At 34.9% G+C, this 13,830-nt stretch overlaps 1 protein-coding gene across 1 annotated transcript in view; it reads right to left on the bottom strand.

The window, feature by feature from the left end:
• Nucleotides 1-12,952, bottom strand: part of LOC129418696 (Leucine-, glutamate- and lysine-rich protein 1) — a 52,135-nt gene extending 39,183 nt beyond the window's left edge. The window contains exons 1-2 of the mRNA XM_055173533.2: nt 12,848-12,952; nt 1,050-1,127 (exon numbers count right to left, since the gene is read on the bottom strand). Of these exons, the coding sequence (XP_055029508.2) occupies nt 1,050-1,093 (44 nt within the window). The 5' untranslated portion in view covers nt 1,094-1,127; nt 12,848-12,952. The remainder of the gene's footprint in view (nt 1-1,049; nt 1,128-12,847) is intronic.
• Between the last annotated feature and the right edge of the window lie 878 nt (nt 12,953-13,830).

Genomic DNA, 13,830 nt, shown 5'->3' with positions numbered 1-13,830 from the left:
ACATGACTTCCCTTAACAACACAAGCTGCATTCTCTGCATCATACATAAATTCTACATTTTTGCACATACACTCCAGTCCAGTAGGTGGCGGAAATGCAACTTTAAGTTGGTTTAGTGGCCGTTTATAGTTTAATCGGTTTGGCTCTTTTTATTCCAAATGAGGTGTTTATATAGAGCATTTTAAATCGTTTTGAACATTTAAACCGTTTACAATTGTCCATGTAAAAGCAGCTGTGCATGACTGCCAGACAGTTCTGTTACATACTGCCAACACTGTTAACTTGGTAACAGAGTTTGACAGTAACAGTATAGACACTGACTAATTATAATCACCCATATAAATTACACGCCTGACCTTAATATTAGCCTTACTTGTAAAATTAGCTCACATACAGATTATTCACATTTCACAAAAAGCTGATTTAGTCATTTAGTCTTTAACAACTGTTGTGATTTTGCGCTTATTGTTTGGGGCAGATTGTTGTCTGGATGTCTTCTGTATCACCCTTCACTATGTGAATGCAATTTGCGCTGATTTCAGATCGGAGTACGTCACTTTAGAGTCCTGGCTGCACAATAGTACTGGGGAATATTTAGTTCTTGGAAAAGCGTCCCAGTACTCTTTCCTGTAAATTTATTACCAGAACTAAACGGTCCGAAATTGACTTATGATAGAGTCCTGGTCTTAATCTTCTCTTCTTTTTAACGGTCATTTGTAAACTATAAAGGCATGTCTGGTTTAATTAGTTACTTGTCATCTATACTGATTGAATAAATGTTCTATAGTCAAATAAATTTACCGTTTTACAGTTTAAGTAGAGGTAGATTACGATAGTTAAGGACAAGAACATTTTCAATAATACTTATATTATATTCTAAATATTTAATAATTTTTCAGTTTACTGTGTTTTCCTTTTTCATGTAAAGTTCTTTGAAACAATGCAACATTTTAGAAAAGCACTAAATAAATAAATTAGACGATGTTATTGATATTATTTGCTAAAAGAAATAGTTCAAACATCAGACAGATTTCATGATTGTGATTTACCTCTCCACTGCAGCCGTCTGCTCGCTGGCCTGTTGGCTCCACATCTCTTGTAGTTTTTCCTTCTCTGCAGACTTTGTCCTGAAAGACAACAGCAATGTGTTTTATTAAAAGCAGCAGCTTCTCGCATCTGTTCTTTCTTTCCTTTCGGGAGACACTAACAAAAAATCTCCCCTTTCCAAAAAGTCACCCAAGCATGTCTCTCTGGCATCCGCTTCTGACACCACGCAATTGTGAACAACGACTTGTAAAGCATTGCCGCCCATGGCACGAACATGTATGATCTTATCAGGTACCACCGAGGGTACAACGGGTGTTAAAACCTCAGTAATTGATGGAGAAAGATAAGAAGCAGGTAAAAAAAAGAGATGGAAACGCATTCTGACATACAGCTGTTAAGTGTTATGCTATTTTGCAGCATTGCCTGTAGTTTGAGTAATAATGTTAAACTCAGTTAGCTAGCGCAGAACTGACAAGTGCGAATAGGGAGTCTCATAAAACTTAAACTGAAAGGAGTAAATGGAGTGAGTAAGTGTCCATTTCTAAATGCTTTGTGTGCTTTAATGTGCCGGTCTCACTTCAATGATCATTATATGGACCCTTTTACTGAACTGGTTTCAAATGAAGTCCACATAAAAGATCTATGTATAGTAAAGAGATGATAATAATAAGCTAAATATGTACCGAATCTTTTGCAAGACCCCCTCAAAAAAGACATCTCCGAAAAATTCACCCTCTGGCTCACAGATGATCAGGATACTTTGCATGTCTGATCCCAGTTGCTAACGGAAACTCTTCTCCTCTTTCTTCTTTTTATGCCCTGCACCGAACATCAATGCCAGCCAGGCTCCTGGGGCCTAACGTTAGGCACAACAAAGCAGCGAAATCTCTGAATTGCTAAGCTGAATTACAATCAGTTTCACCCCCTGGCTCTCTATTCTTTCCAACTCGCTCTCTCTCAAGGTCAGCGTGGTATAGATTCCCAGTGGGTGTCGTCTGTCAATTGTAAAGCCTTCTACATCCGCCCAACCCAACTCACGAATACTTTGCACCCTCTCACACCAACACTTCCCATCCGGCTCCCTCAACACCAGTCACAGGAGTCTCTCAGATGAACTGTTATCAAGGATGATGGTGTATAGAGAGTTGATGAGACTGATGGTTTGGCGAAAACCGTTCCTCTTTTGTTTATTATGGTTGCCTGAAGGTTTCGCTGAGCTCTGTGACACACTGCTATCTGACAGCGGGTTAAGATAACCTTTATTTTCCCTGGATCCCTGTGACACTGGAGATAAGAATAAGAGGGAGAGAGATTGCAGAATTAACATGTTAAAGATGGTTGTCTCCGTTTGGATGAAAACATGCAGCACCCTTGATGGCTGTCAGGTCAGATGGACCTGAAAACAAGATCGTAGACTGTAACTCTAGCTGAAATGCTTACTAAACGTCTGACTTCTGCCAAAGAATGGATTATATTTGAAAGAAATAAATGATCTGTACTCTTCTGTGATTATCTGTGTTTACTATGGCAAGCATCACCACTGCTTTTGCTCACACTTAAAGTATTAACGTTTAATGAATAACTTGTGCTGCTTTTTGCTTCAGACATGAAAATGTGGCACATCAAGGAGTAGTTTGCAGTTACTTTTCCAATCAATTTTCCTTCTGGCATTTTGAAGTCAACTTCTGCATAAGCAAACACAACTCACATTTTGTTAAAAATGACTTTATGAAAAATTGGCGTAGGTTTGACTAAATAAAACATTTGTAGAAATGTTTGAAAGATCATGTAGACGTTTACATATCTGTTTCTCTGAAAAACAATAATTTAGCCAGTTGTTCTCTTTTTGAAATGCGCCTTCCGTGCCTGAATGTCTGTTTTTGTTTTGGTTTGTGTGATCCTGCCACTGTCAGTTTACCCAATAGTGTATTTCGACAGCTCGGTTGCCAGTTCACGGTTGCTTAAATACAAGTGCCCATAAATGTGACCTCCGGTGGATGCAATCTCCGTCATGAGCCACAGATTTAGTTATAGAAATCCAAAGCGGGTTTGTGACTTGCAAACATAACTATAAACATTGCAAACATAAAAATGAGCAGATCAACTTATGCTTTCCATTGTCAGTTGCACTCCTGTCTGGAAACCCAAGAGGAGGACATGGAAAAAAAAGTCTCTAAACCTTCTTTTGAATTTAATCTGCGATACCAAGTCCAACCACTATAAGTTAATGTTACATACAGCTTCTTTAAAGAATTACTCCACTTTCATAAAAAGTACTCACTGCCATATCATTCTAAATGTTTGTCTTCCTTTGTTCAGTTGAGAAGAAATACATTTTTTTGAGGATTTTTCTTATAAAAAAAAGACTTTATTGGACCCCAACAGTGTACAGTTTAAATGCAGTTTAAAATTGCAATTTCGGTGCAGCTTCAAAGGGCGCTAAACAATCCCAACTGAGGCATAAGGGTCTTATCTAGCAAAACAATTGTCATTTTCGGCAATTAAAATAAAAATATGAATTTTAAAACCATAGCTTCTCGTCTTGCACTATCCGTGTGATGGTCCAGCGCGACGTCACACAATGCATCATGAGGTGAAACACACATTTGCGGACCATTTTAAACAATAAATAAAACACAAGGACATTAGTTAATATCATTCCACATACTGTACAACAACGGCAGAATGGTCCTCTTCTCCACACTTGTAAACAATGGGGCGGTATTTTCGCATACCTTTTCGTGACCTTTGGCGTCATGACACATTATGTGAGGTTGCTCTGGCACGTCACACACACATAGTGCAAGATGAGAAATTGTGGTTTAAAAGTGCATATTTTTTGTCTTGCTGAAAATTATGATCGTTTAGCTAGATAAGACTCTTATGCTTCTTTGGGATCGTATAGATAGTATATATATAAAGTGTTGGGGTCAAATAAAGTCTATTAAAATAAAGTCTAATTAAAAATAGGCTCATTTTCCAGCTCCCCTAGAGTGGAGTGTCCCTTTAAATTGAGAAAAATCATGGAATGTTTTTCTTAAAAAAAACTTAATTTCTTCTCGACTGAACAAAGAAAGAAGTCATTTTAGAAGACGTGGGTGAGTAAATAATTGGGATTGAGTAATCATTTAATGTAACTTTCTTTCTTTAGTCTCTTCCTTCATCTGTTTTTCAGAAATTCACTAGACAATAAAAATTAAGCTTGACAGCGATCTCTAGCTTGGGAAAGGCACTTTGCCGATACCGACATTCAATTACTTAGAATGACATCTGATTCTGATAGATGCAGATAGTTTTGGCTTTTACTCCCTGAAATTCTGAAAGTGCAAAGCATAAAAAACTGCAATTCTGTTGTCATTGTCACAAAAAAAGTTTTTATCTGCTAATACAGATTACAGGCAGATACATCGGTGCATCCCTAATTATTATTATAGATCATTCCATTATTTACTCACCATCAAGACTTTTACTTCATCTGAAAATATTTGGAGTTAATTTGGAGTTATATTAAATAATATCTTGTGTATTTTTCTAATGCTTTGTAATGATTGTCAATCTTCTGAAGTTCCAAAAACACATACATGTACATCCATCATTAAAGAAATCCAAATAATCAATGACTCAATTGTGTTAAAATATATATTCTGAAGCGAAACAATACATCTGAAACCTTTAATATTTTGAGCTTATTAAGTGATCGATACATTGTGCCGCTTTTTTATTTGAATGTGTTGATCGTTGCGTTTACAATAATACACTGCACAGACAATACTTTCTGAGGTTCATAATGGGAAACAAATGGAGGTGGAATCTGTGGCATGTAACAGAGTCTATTTTTTAAAAAGCACCAAGCTCTTTCACAGGAACACTATAGGCCTGAGGGACACTCGCTCGTGTTAGAGGAGCAGCGTAAGATGCATAAGACCAGGTATCTATGAGGGAATAGTGTGAAATTTGAACTCAAGGGACTAAGTGTAAGATTAAATGTCCCGTTCCTGTAAAAATATGAAAGGAGCAGAAGACAAAGGCAGTAACTTCTATTGAGAAGCTCCTCTGAGGTCAGACAAAGGAGGTGATTTGCATATCATAACCTCTAAGCTATAAACTGTACATCTCATAAATTTTCATATCTTAGCAGACTGAGATCATTTATAACAAACTTGTCTCTTTATCTCTCTTGCTCTTTTACACTGCCTCTCCCTGCAGGTTAATCACATTTGTGGTCTGTCACTTCATGTGTACTTTATATTGTCCCTAATTATTTATGACATGGATCATCATAGCCAAGGAAACAAACTCGCTCGGTAGTGCAGCAGATGTGTGATGCGTGTCTGAGGTAGGGTTAAAGGTTGCATGGTTGCCTTGGCAACAACATACACTGCATACAAACACTGATCTTTTTTCCCTGGTAGGGTGAAATCAAAGCTTTGGCACACGGATAATGACACACACATTCACATCATGTTGTTCAAAGGAGCCGAGCGCAATCCAATACAAAAGGTCCAAAGGTCCTCTGGGAAAAAGGATCTTTACCAAGAAAGTTTGAATAATTCAGGCCGTATTCCTGGCTTGTTCGCTTGAATAATTCAGATTAGGTTGAGAATCTGCATGTCTCAAGAGGAATTTCGGGTTGCAGATAAATTAGATATTAAATATAGCACATAAATATGTCGATTTCCATTATTTATTGTTTTATTCTTCATATGCTCTCATGAAAAATTTAACTTCTTCAAACAATGTTTCATCTATGTTTAAACATTTATCATGACCTGGAATGAAGATCTGATTTTGGTTTTGATCAATCTTCAAATGGGTTTGGCTATAATGTGTGCTGAAGCGGATAATTGATACTGTGTGTACTATTTTATTGATACAATATGTGTTAGTAGCATTAGATGGTAGCAGTATTTTTCAAGTTCAACATAGTACAATGTTAAAAATTTTAACAATTCTATATGAGGAAAATGCAGTTGAAGGGACAGGTGTATTATTAAAAAACTGGTAACATGTTTCAATAAGGTTGTATTTGTTAAAGGAAAACACCACCATTTTTCAATATTTTACTATGTTCTTACCTCAACTTAGACAAATTAATACAAACCTATCTTTTTCCAATGTGTACAATGTGTCTTTGTACAGCGCGTCGTGACTGTATTAGCATTTAGCCTAGCCCTATTCATTCCTTAGGATCCAAACAGGGATGAATTTAGAAGCCACCAAACCCTTTCATGTTTTCCCTATTTAAACATGTGCGCATGGCGCCTGTTATTATTTAAGCACTTTGTGTGCTGCAGAAAAGCACTATATAAATGTAAAAAATTATTATTAGATACATATTTGTCAAAAAAGTAAAAATTATTTGAATAATGAAATTATTTCAACACTGTAAAAAATTGCATTTTCAAACTTTTTAAAAGCGACCCTACAATAAAACAACATTATATGACGCACCTCTCTCAGTGTTGGCTATAAGTATTGATTCATATGTTCTTATCAATATCAAAACTTTTTAAACATTTATACGGCTGAAGCGGTTAATTATTTCAATACAATTTTTATTAATAACATAACTCGTCTGGGCAATATACTAATGCTGCAATAGCTAGCCTGTCCGGAACTGAGCATATTAAAACACAACACTGTGTGACACTTGCATTACATGCGAACGGCCGCTACGCTAATAGGATTTTGTTTCTCTCTTCCTGTCTCGTCCTCAAACTCGAGTACATTGAGATAAACAGACGCAGTTCCCGCTGCCGTAGAGGTCAACACACCACTGATCTACTGGCCGTCCTTCAACGTGATGCCCAGCCGATGCCTGACCAACGACCACCGACGGAACCCGTTAAATCTCCTTATCCATTTACATACCGTTTACATCCCATATATAAATATATATATATATATATATATATATATATATATATATATATATATATATATATATATATATATATATATATATATATATATATATATAACGTCAATAAATATATATATATATATATATACTGTATATATATCTCCCAAGGGTTTTTTTCCTAGGACTTTTTTCCCTCCTGGCTAAAAAGTCAGGAGGTTTTTCTCCTAGGGTTTTTTTTCAACCCCAGGACAGTCAGCAGACTTTGGCTTTACTTAGCACCCTCTTGTATACGATACATTATTAATACGCTCACTTGTAAAGTTTATTCATAGCCGCTGTATTTTGCTACTTATAGGGGCAGTTTCTCGGACAGGGATCAGACTAGTCCTAGACTAAAATAAATGTAAGAGCTGTCTTAACTGGTAACATCTTGCACTGACATATCTAAAAATACATCAGTGCCCTTTGTTTTGCCTCAAAATGCACACAAGTAATGTTTTTAGGCATGTTTGTTAAAACTAGTTATATTTCATAAGAAAACTAGGGCCTAGTCCTGGCTTAAGCTAATCCCTGTCCGGGAAACCACCCCATATTGTCTGTCGATTTTTATGTGTTTCCCCTGCTTGTTTTAATGTAAAGTGTAATTGTGTAATTGCTTTGAAACACTTACCAATTCTGAAAAGCGCTAAAATTGAATTGAATTAAATCTTCCTTAAATCATCCCAGCGACCCAGTTTTTTTAATAAGAAAACTGTATCCGTATCTTGAATTTGTATTTTTTTGTCATATTTTCATTTTGTTTCTCTGTTCTTATTATCACTGACTGTTTACCTAATTATTTAATTACTTAAGAACTTCTAAATAATACTTTAATATTAGACAAGCATGAATATAATTATAGAGAAAAAAATCACTGCGCACATTTCTGTAAATTACAACAGCAAAATCAAATCTGAAAAAAGTCATTTTGATCAGAAAAATAAATTGCTAAATCCTGGAGGGACTGGCTAACAATAGACCATACTGTTAATAAGCATTTATTAATCGTAGTTCATGTTAACTTCATGTTTCAAATTCATTTACTAATACATTTTTAAAATCAAAAATTGTAACTTTTTACAATCATTAATGCACAATGAACTCACATATACAATTGTATTGACATTAACTAAAATTATTGCTAAAAAACTATTGGTCATTGTTAGTTTATGTTAGCCAATGAACTTACTAAACTTATCTTAACTTATACCACCTTATTGTAAAGGGCTACCAAACAACTAAACAGAAAATATTTAAAAGAAAATAACACTACTGAAGAATCACCCCCACACATTTCAATGATTTGTTCTCACAAACATGTACAGAAGTGAAGGTCTGTCAGTTGCATCACATCTGTTAATCAACCTAACGAAATGCATTAGCAGATGACAGAAAGTACCCACACATGGCAAGACCCATCACACACACACACACAGCTGTCAATGCCAGAGCAACCCTGACGGCTAGCACTGTCACATCAGATAAACTGTCCTGCCATGCCACTGAGCTACCTATAAGCTCTCATTCAGAGACAAAAAGAGAAAACTGATATTCGGAGGGAAGGGGTTATGAGAGCACAGGTACAAACAATGAGAATGAGACCAGTGCGAGACCTTAATGTGTGTTTTTGTGCCTTTTACCAAGTTAAATATAGCCGGCTTACAATGTATGTAGATACATATTTAATAATAATAATTATAATTATTATTATTATTTAAGTGCTTTGAATCCTGCAGAAATCTAAATGTAACAATTATTATTAGATACATATTAGATATTTGTCAAAAAGTCAAAATTATTTCAACACTGAAAAAAATTGCTGTAGTTATGCATCTGTTTGCCCCGGACCCAAGTTTGATAACCACTGCCCTAAGGGGACATGGAGCAAAAATTAAATAAAGTTTAGTTTCGCGTGCGCATGTGAAACTATCGCGTGCGCACGCGAAACCACCGCGTTTAGCTTCACGCGCCCACGTCAAAACCCCACGCGCGCATGCAATAGCTTACGTGCGCACGCGAAAGTTTCACGTGAGCACGCGAAACCAAACGCGAAAGCCTAACGCGCACACGATAGTTTCACGTGCGCGCGTGATACTTTTACGTGCGCTTGTGATACTTTTACGTGAGCACGCGAAACTAAACTTTAGATTTTTCTACTCCAATGTCACCTTAGTGGCTCGGTTGTTTGACAGTAACATACTGTAGATTGAAATTTATGTTGTTTACTGGCAGTTTGTTCAAAGTTAAATGAAAATTAAACATTAACAAGTCTTTGTCTTTACAGAATAAAACTATAAAATAACAGCCTCATGCAAGGCATTCTTCGTGCACTGCGTAATTAATTTGCGATTAATCCCAAGTTAACTCATGACAATCATGTGATTAATCTTGATTAAATATTTGAATCTATTGACAGCCCTCATAAAAACAAAACGAAAATTTTTTGTGGTCAAGTCAGTAAAAATCCAAACTACTTGTAGATCATTTTTTTGCACCATAATACTTAATTCTGTGTAACTGGAACCTTTTGTACACAAACGTGGTCAATTACACGGCTTCATGTTTAAAGAAAAATATTTGGTTATTATATTTATTGGTTCTTCTAACCCCATATAGCTGGTAGAAATCTGAAAAAAGACAAACCAAAGCTTGTGGTCTTAGGAGATTAAGCAAGCCATTTAAAAAAACACACTGTTTAGTCCTTAAGTAAATGGGATATAAGTAAATGTACAAAGTAAAAATAGGAACGAAGAGAAAAAGCTGAAGCTGCTAATGACTAAGGATAGATTATTAAAGGGGTCTAAGTCAATGGTGATTAAGTGTGTGATGAACCTCAGAGAAGGAAAGTGTAACCTATGGAGTGTCACCTGACAGAACTAACAAACATTTGCTTCTTCTGCACCCTGCTAAGAAAAATAAACTGCTTTCCTTTCTTTAGACAAATTGATATCGCATGGACAGCAGCACACTGGCATGCAAATGAAATATAAAATGGTTTGCATCAATCAGGGATGATGATAGATGCTTGTTACCCAACAGAGCATGATGATAACTACTTTACTTTCTCCCTCCCCACACATATTATATCATTCTAAAGAGGACTTGAATGTGTTTTCATAGATAATGTTGTTGTACTGAGCTGAATTATGAGCTGTGTTTAGATGTAGTGTGCATGATCAACGGATTCAGAGATAAAACATCTGAATTAAAGCTGAATCTTTGATAAATATGGATGAAATGAAACATTAAATTATAATAAAATAAATGTATTTGGTTGATGTGTTGATGCAAATCACTGACACAGTATATATGTAATACACCTTATTAGGATTTATTAAGGATACATTGTATATTTAGATGTATGTTCAGATGTACAAATGTCAGTATGTTACCATCATTAGTAGTCACTTTGACCCAGTAACACATTTAACGGAGTATGTACTTAAATAGCTTTCTGATGATAATATTAATTTCTGCTCTAAATTATTGCCAAGAAAAATCCGGTAACACTTTACTTGAAGGGGTGTTCGTTAGACTGACATGACACCTTTATAACCATGACATGACACGTGCCATGAACATGAAGGAGATTGTATACATGTTAATGACAACTGTCATTAAGTGTCATTTGTTAAATCATGTCATTTTTAATGCGAATATGACCTTGTTTGAGATGTCTTTGTTATGACAACTTGACAATATTAACCAATACACCATAACTTGTCATGACAAGACAACATAACTGATCACTTTTTACCAGTGATACAAATTTAATTTGTCATTTAAATGTCATTAAGTGTTAATACTCTGTAATATAGTTTTATAACAGCATAATGAATATTTTTCTTGACCTCAACTACAGTGGTACAAATATAATCTGTCATTAAAATCATGTCATTGAGTGTTTGACTCTGTCAAATCGTTTTATAACAGCACCATGAATATTCTTCAGTTCATAATGTTTTCAGTTTCCAACCAGGTGTTTAAGAAATAAAATCTCTTATATCTAATAGTAATAATAATACAAATTGATAAAATTATATTTTATTGCATTTGGAGACCGATTCACCTAAAATTAAATTAAAGCAGTACAATATTGGGTTAAGCCATTCAGCTATGAGTCTATATCACTGGAAACAGTTAAAGGAATATTCCATTTTCTTAAAAGAAAAATCCAGATAATTTACTCACCATAATGTCATCCAAAATGTTGATTTCTTTCTTTGTTCAGTCCACAAGAAATTATGTTTTTGTGGAATACATTGCAGGATTTTTCTCATTTTAATGGACTTTAATGGACACCAACACTTAACACTTAACTCAGTTAAGGAGTTTCAAAGAATAAACGATCCCAAACAAGGCATAAGGGTCTTATCTAGGGAAACGATTGTCATTTTTGACAATGAAAGTAACAGATGTGCACTTTTAAACCACAATTTCTCTTCTAGGTCCGGTCCTGATACCGTCAGCGTGACCTCACGCAATACGTCATGACTCAAGAGGTCACAGAGGACGAATGCAAAACTCCGCCCCAGTGTTTACAAGTGTGTTGAAAGAGGACCGTTCCGACGTTGTTGTATGTGGAATGATACTAATTAATGTCTTTGTGGCAGTTTATTGTTTACAATGGTCCGCAAATGTGCGTTTTATATATGTAACACGTGACCTCCCTACATCACTACACATTTACGTTAGGTCGTGCTGGACCGGACCTAGAAGAAAAGTTGTGGTTTAAAAGTGCATATTTTTTGTTTTTCATTTAAAATGACTATCGTTTCGCTAGATAAGACCCTTATGCCTCGTTTGGAATCATTTATAGTCCTTTGAAACTCTGTTGAAAAAAACTGTTAAGTGTTGAGTTAAGTGTTAAGTGTTGGTGTCCATTAAAATCCATTAAAATGAGAAAAATCCTGCAATGTTTTCCTCAAAAAACATAATTTCTTCTTGACTGAACAAAGAAAGACATTAACATTTTGGATGACATGGTGGTGAGTAAATTATCTGGATTTTTCTTTTAAGAAAATGGACTATTCCTTTAATTACATTAAATTAATTAATTAATTAATTAAATGTTATTTTTTTATTTTATGTCAGAAAATTTTAGAACCCTCTGTGTGTATTGTAGACATAGAAAAGTTAAGTATAATATTTTGCCGTGCCTGTTGCATTTTGTTAAAGGTATTGTGTAGCATTTTCTTTTTCTGGGTGGATCATCAAGACTATTGGTCCCCCTAGTTGTCAATCAGGAATGTTGCGCAATTGCATTTTTTAAAAAAGTGGAGAAGGCGGTTCTTTTCTAAAATTCGAGAAAATCCTCCGCTACACCTTTAAGGTATTTAAAATAATTTGACATAGTATTTACACTTATTGATATTTTATTACAAGTTCAATTTGTACAACTTTAGTTGAGATCAAGAAAAATATTCATGATGCTGTTATAAAACTACCCAAGTATTAACACAAAATTACATTTTAATAACAGTTTAATGTTATGTTAACCCATAAAGCTACCTAGTTTCTTAAGTTTGATCATTATTCTGCTATGTCATGTTTATGACAGATTTTTGACAAGTTATCATGTATTGGTTAATGTCAAATTGTCATAACAAAGACATCTTAAACAATGTCATCTTTGCATTAAAATGACATACTGTAATTGAACAAATGACACTTAATGACAGCTGCCATGAATGTGAATAAAATCTCCTTCGTGTAAAGCACGTGTCATATCATGATTATGAAGGTCAGTGTTATAAATACCCCTTCAAGTAAAGCGTTACCAAAAATCCTTTAAATGACACTTTTCTTTAAACTAGTGGAAAGTGATGTTTGGTCAAAGTGAAAACAAATAATGGAGAAAGTCATACATATTTAGTAAAGTGTAAATACAGTACTTACTCCAGTAGTTTCTTTAAATCCTCTCGCTCATGTATGCTTTTCTCAAGATTTTTTTCCAGAGCCCTTACCTCCTCCCTTAAGCCTGTAAGAACAAAAATAAAGCATTTAGGCAGATTAAAGTCATAAAAGTTACCCAAATATAAAACAACATGTCCCTTAGCAAACTAAAGGCATCCAAGTTGATAAGGTGATTTATTATCTGAATAAGTTTTCTATTTGTAGATATTTTAAAATGCAATTTAAGCAAACATGTCTTATTATTAGCAAAGTTGAAAATGGTTGTTCTGCTTAAAGAACTGTGGAAAAACTTATTAGACACTTTCATTCTTACACTTGAAAGTCAACTTTTGGTTTTGAAATGAGAAACTCTCTAGACACCACCTCAGTCTGGTGTTAGTTTTTGAAAAAAAGATAGTTCTTTCATGCACTACTGTCTTAAAAGAGCAACAAAAAAGACACATCAAAGCACATGAAAATCTTGCAGCCTTATTGCATGTCCAGTTTGGAGCCTTATTGAACAAAACAACCTATTTGAAACAATCTAGACGCTGGCCACGTCTGTGTCAAAAAAGGCCATATCTGACAAAAAAGAAAAGCGCATAATGATAAATGATTAGAAAGGGGTATTAAAGTTTGATAAAGCCATGCCTATCACAAAAGAAATCTTCTAATGGGAATGTGCATGTGATGAAACTTTAAAGGAATATTCAATTTTCTTAAAAGAAAAATCCAGATAATTTACTCACCACCATCATGTCATCCAAAATGTTGATGTCTTTCTTTGTTCTCGAGAAGAAATTGTTTTTTGAGGAAAACATTGCGGGATTTTTCTCATTTTAATGGACTTTAATAGACACCAACAATTAACACTCAACTCAACACGTAACAGTTCTTTTCAACGGAGTCCCAAAGGACCACAAACGATCCCAAACGAGGCATAAGGGTCTTATCTAGTGAAACGATTGTCATTTTTTACAAGAAAA

This window comes from Misgurnus anguillicaudatus, chromosome 15, assembly GCF_027580225.2.
Source record: "Misgurnus anguillicaudatus chromosome 15, ASM2758022v2, whole genome shotgun sequence".
Classification (NCBI taxonomy): domain Eukaryota; kingdom Metazoa; phylum Chordata; class Actinopteri; order Cypriniformes; family Cobitidae; genus Misgurnus; species Misgurnus anguillicaudatus.
This window is presented reverse-complemented; position numbering and strand designations above follow the sequence as displayed.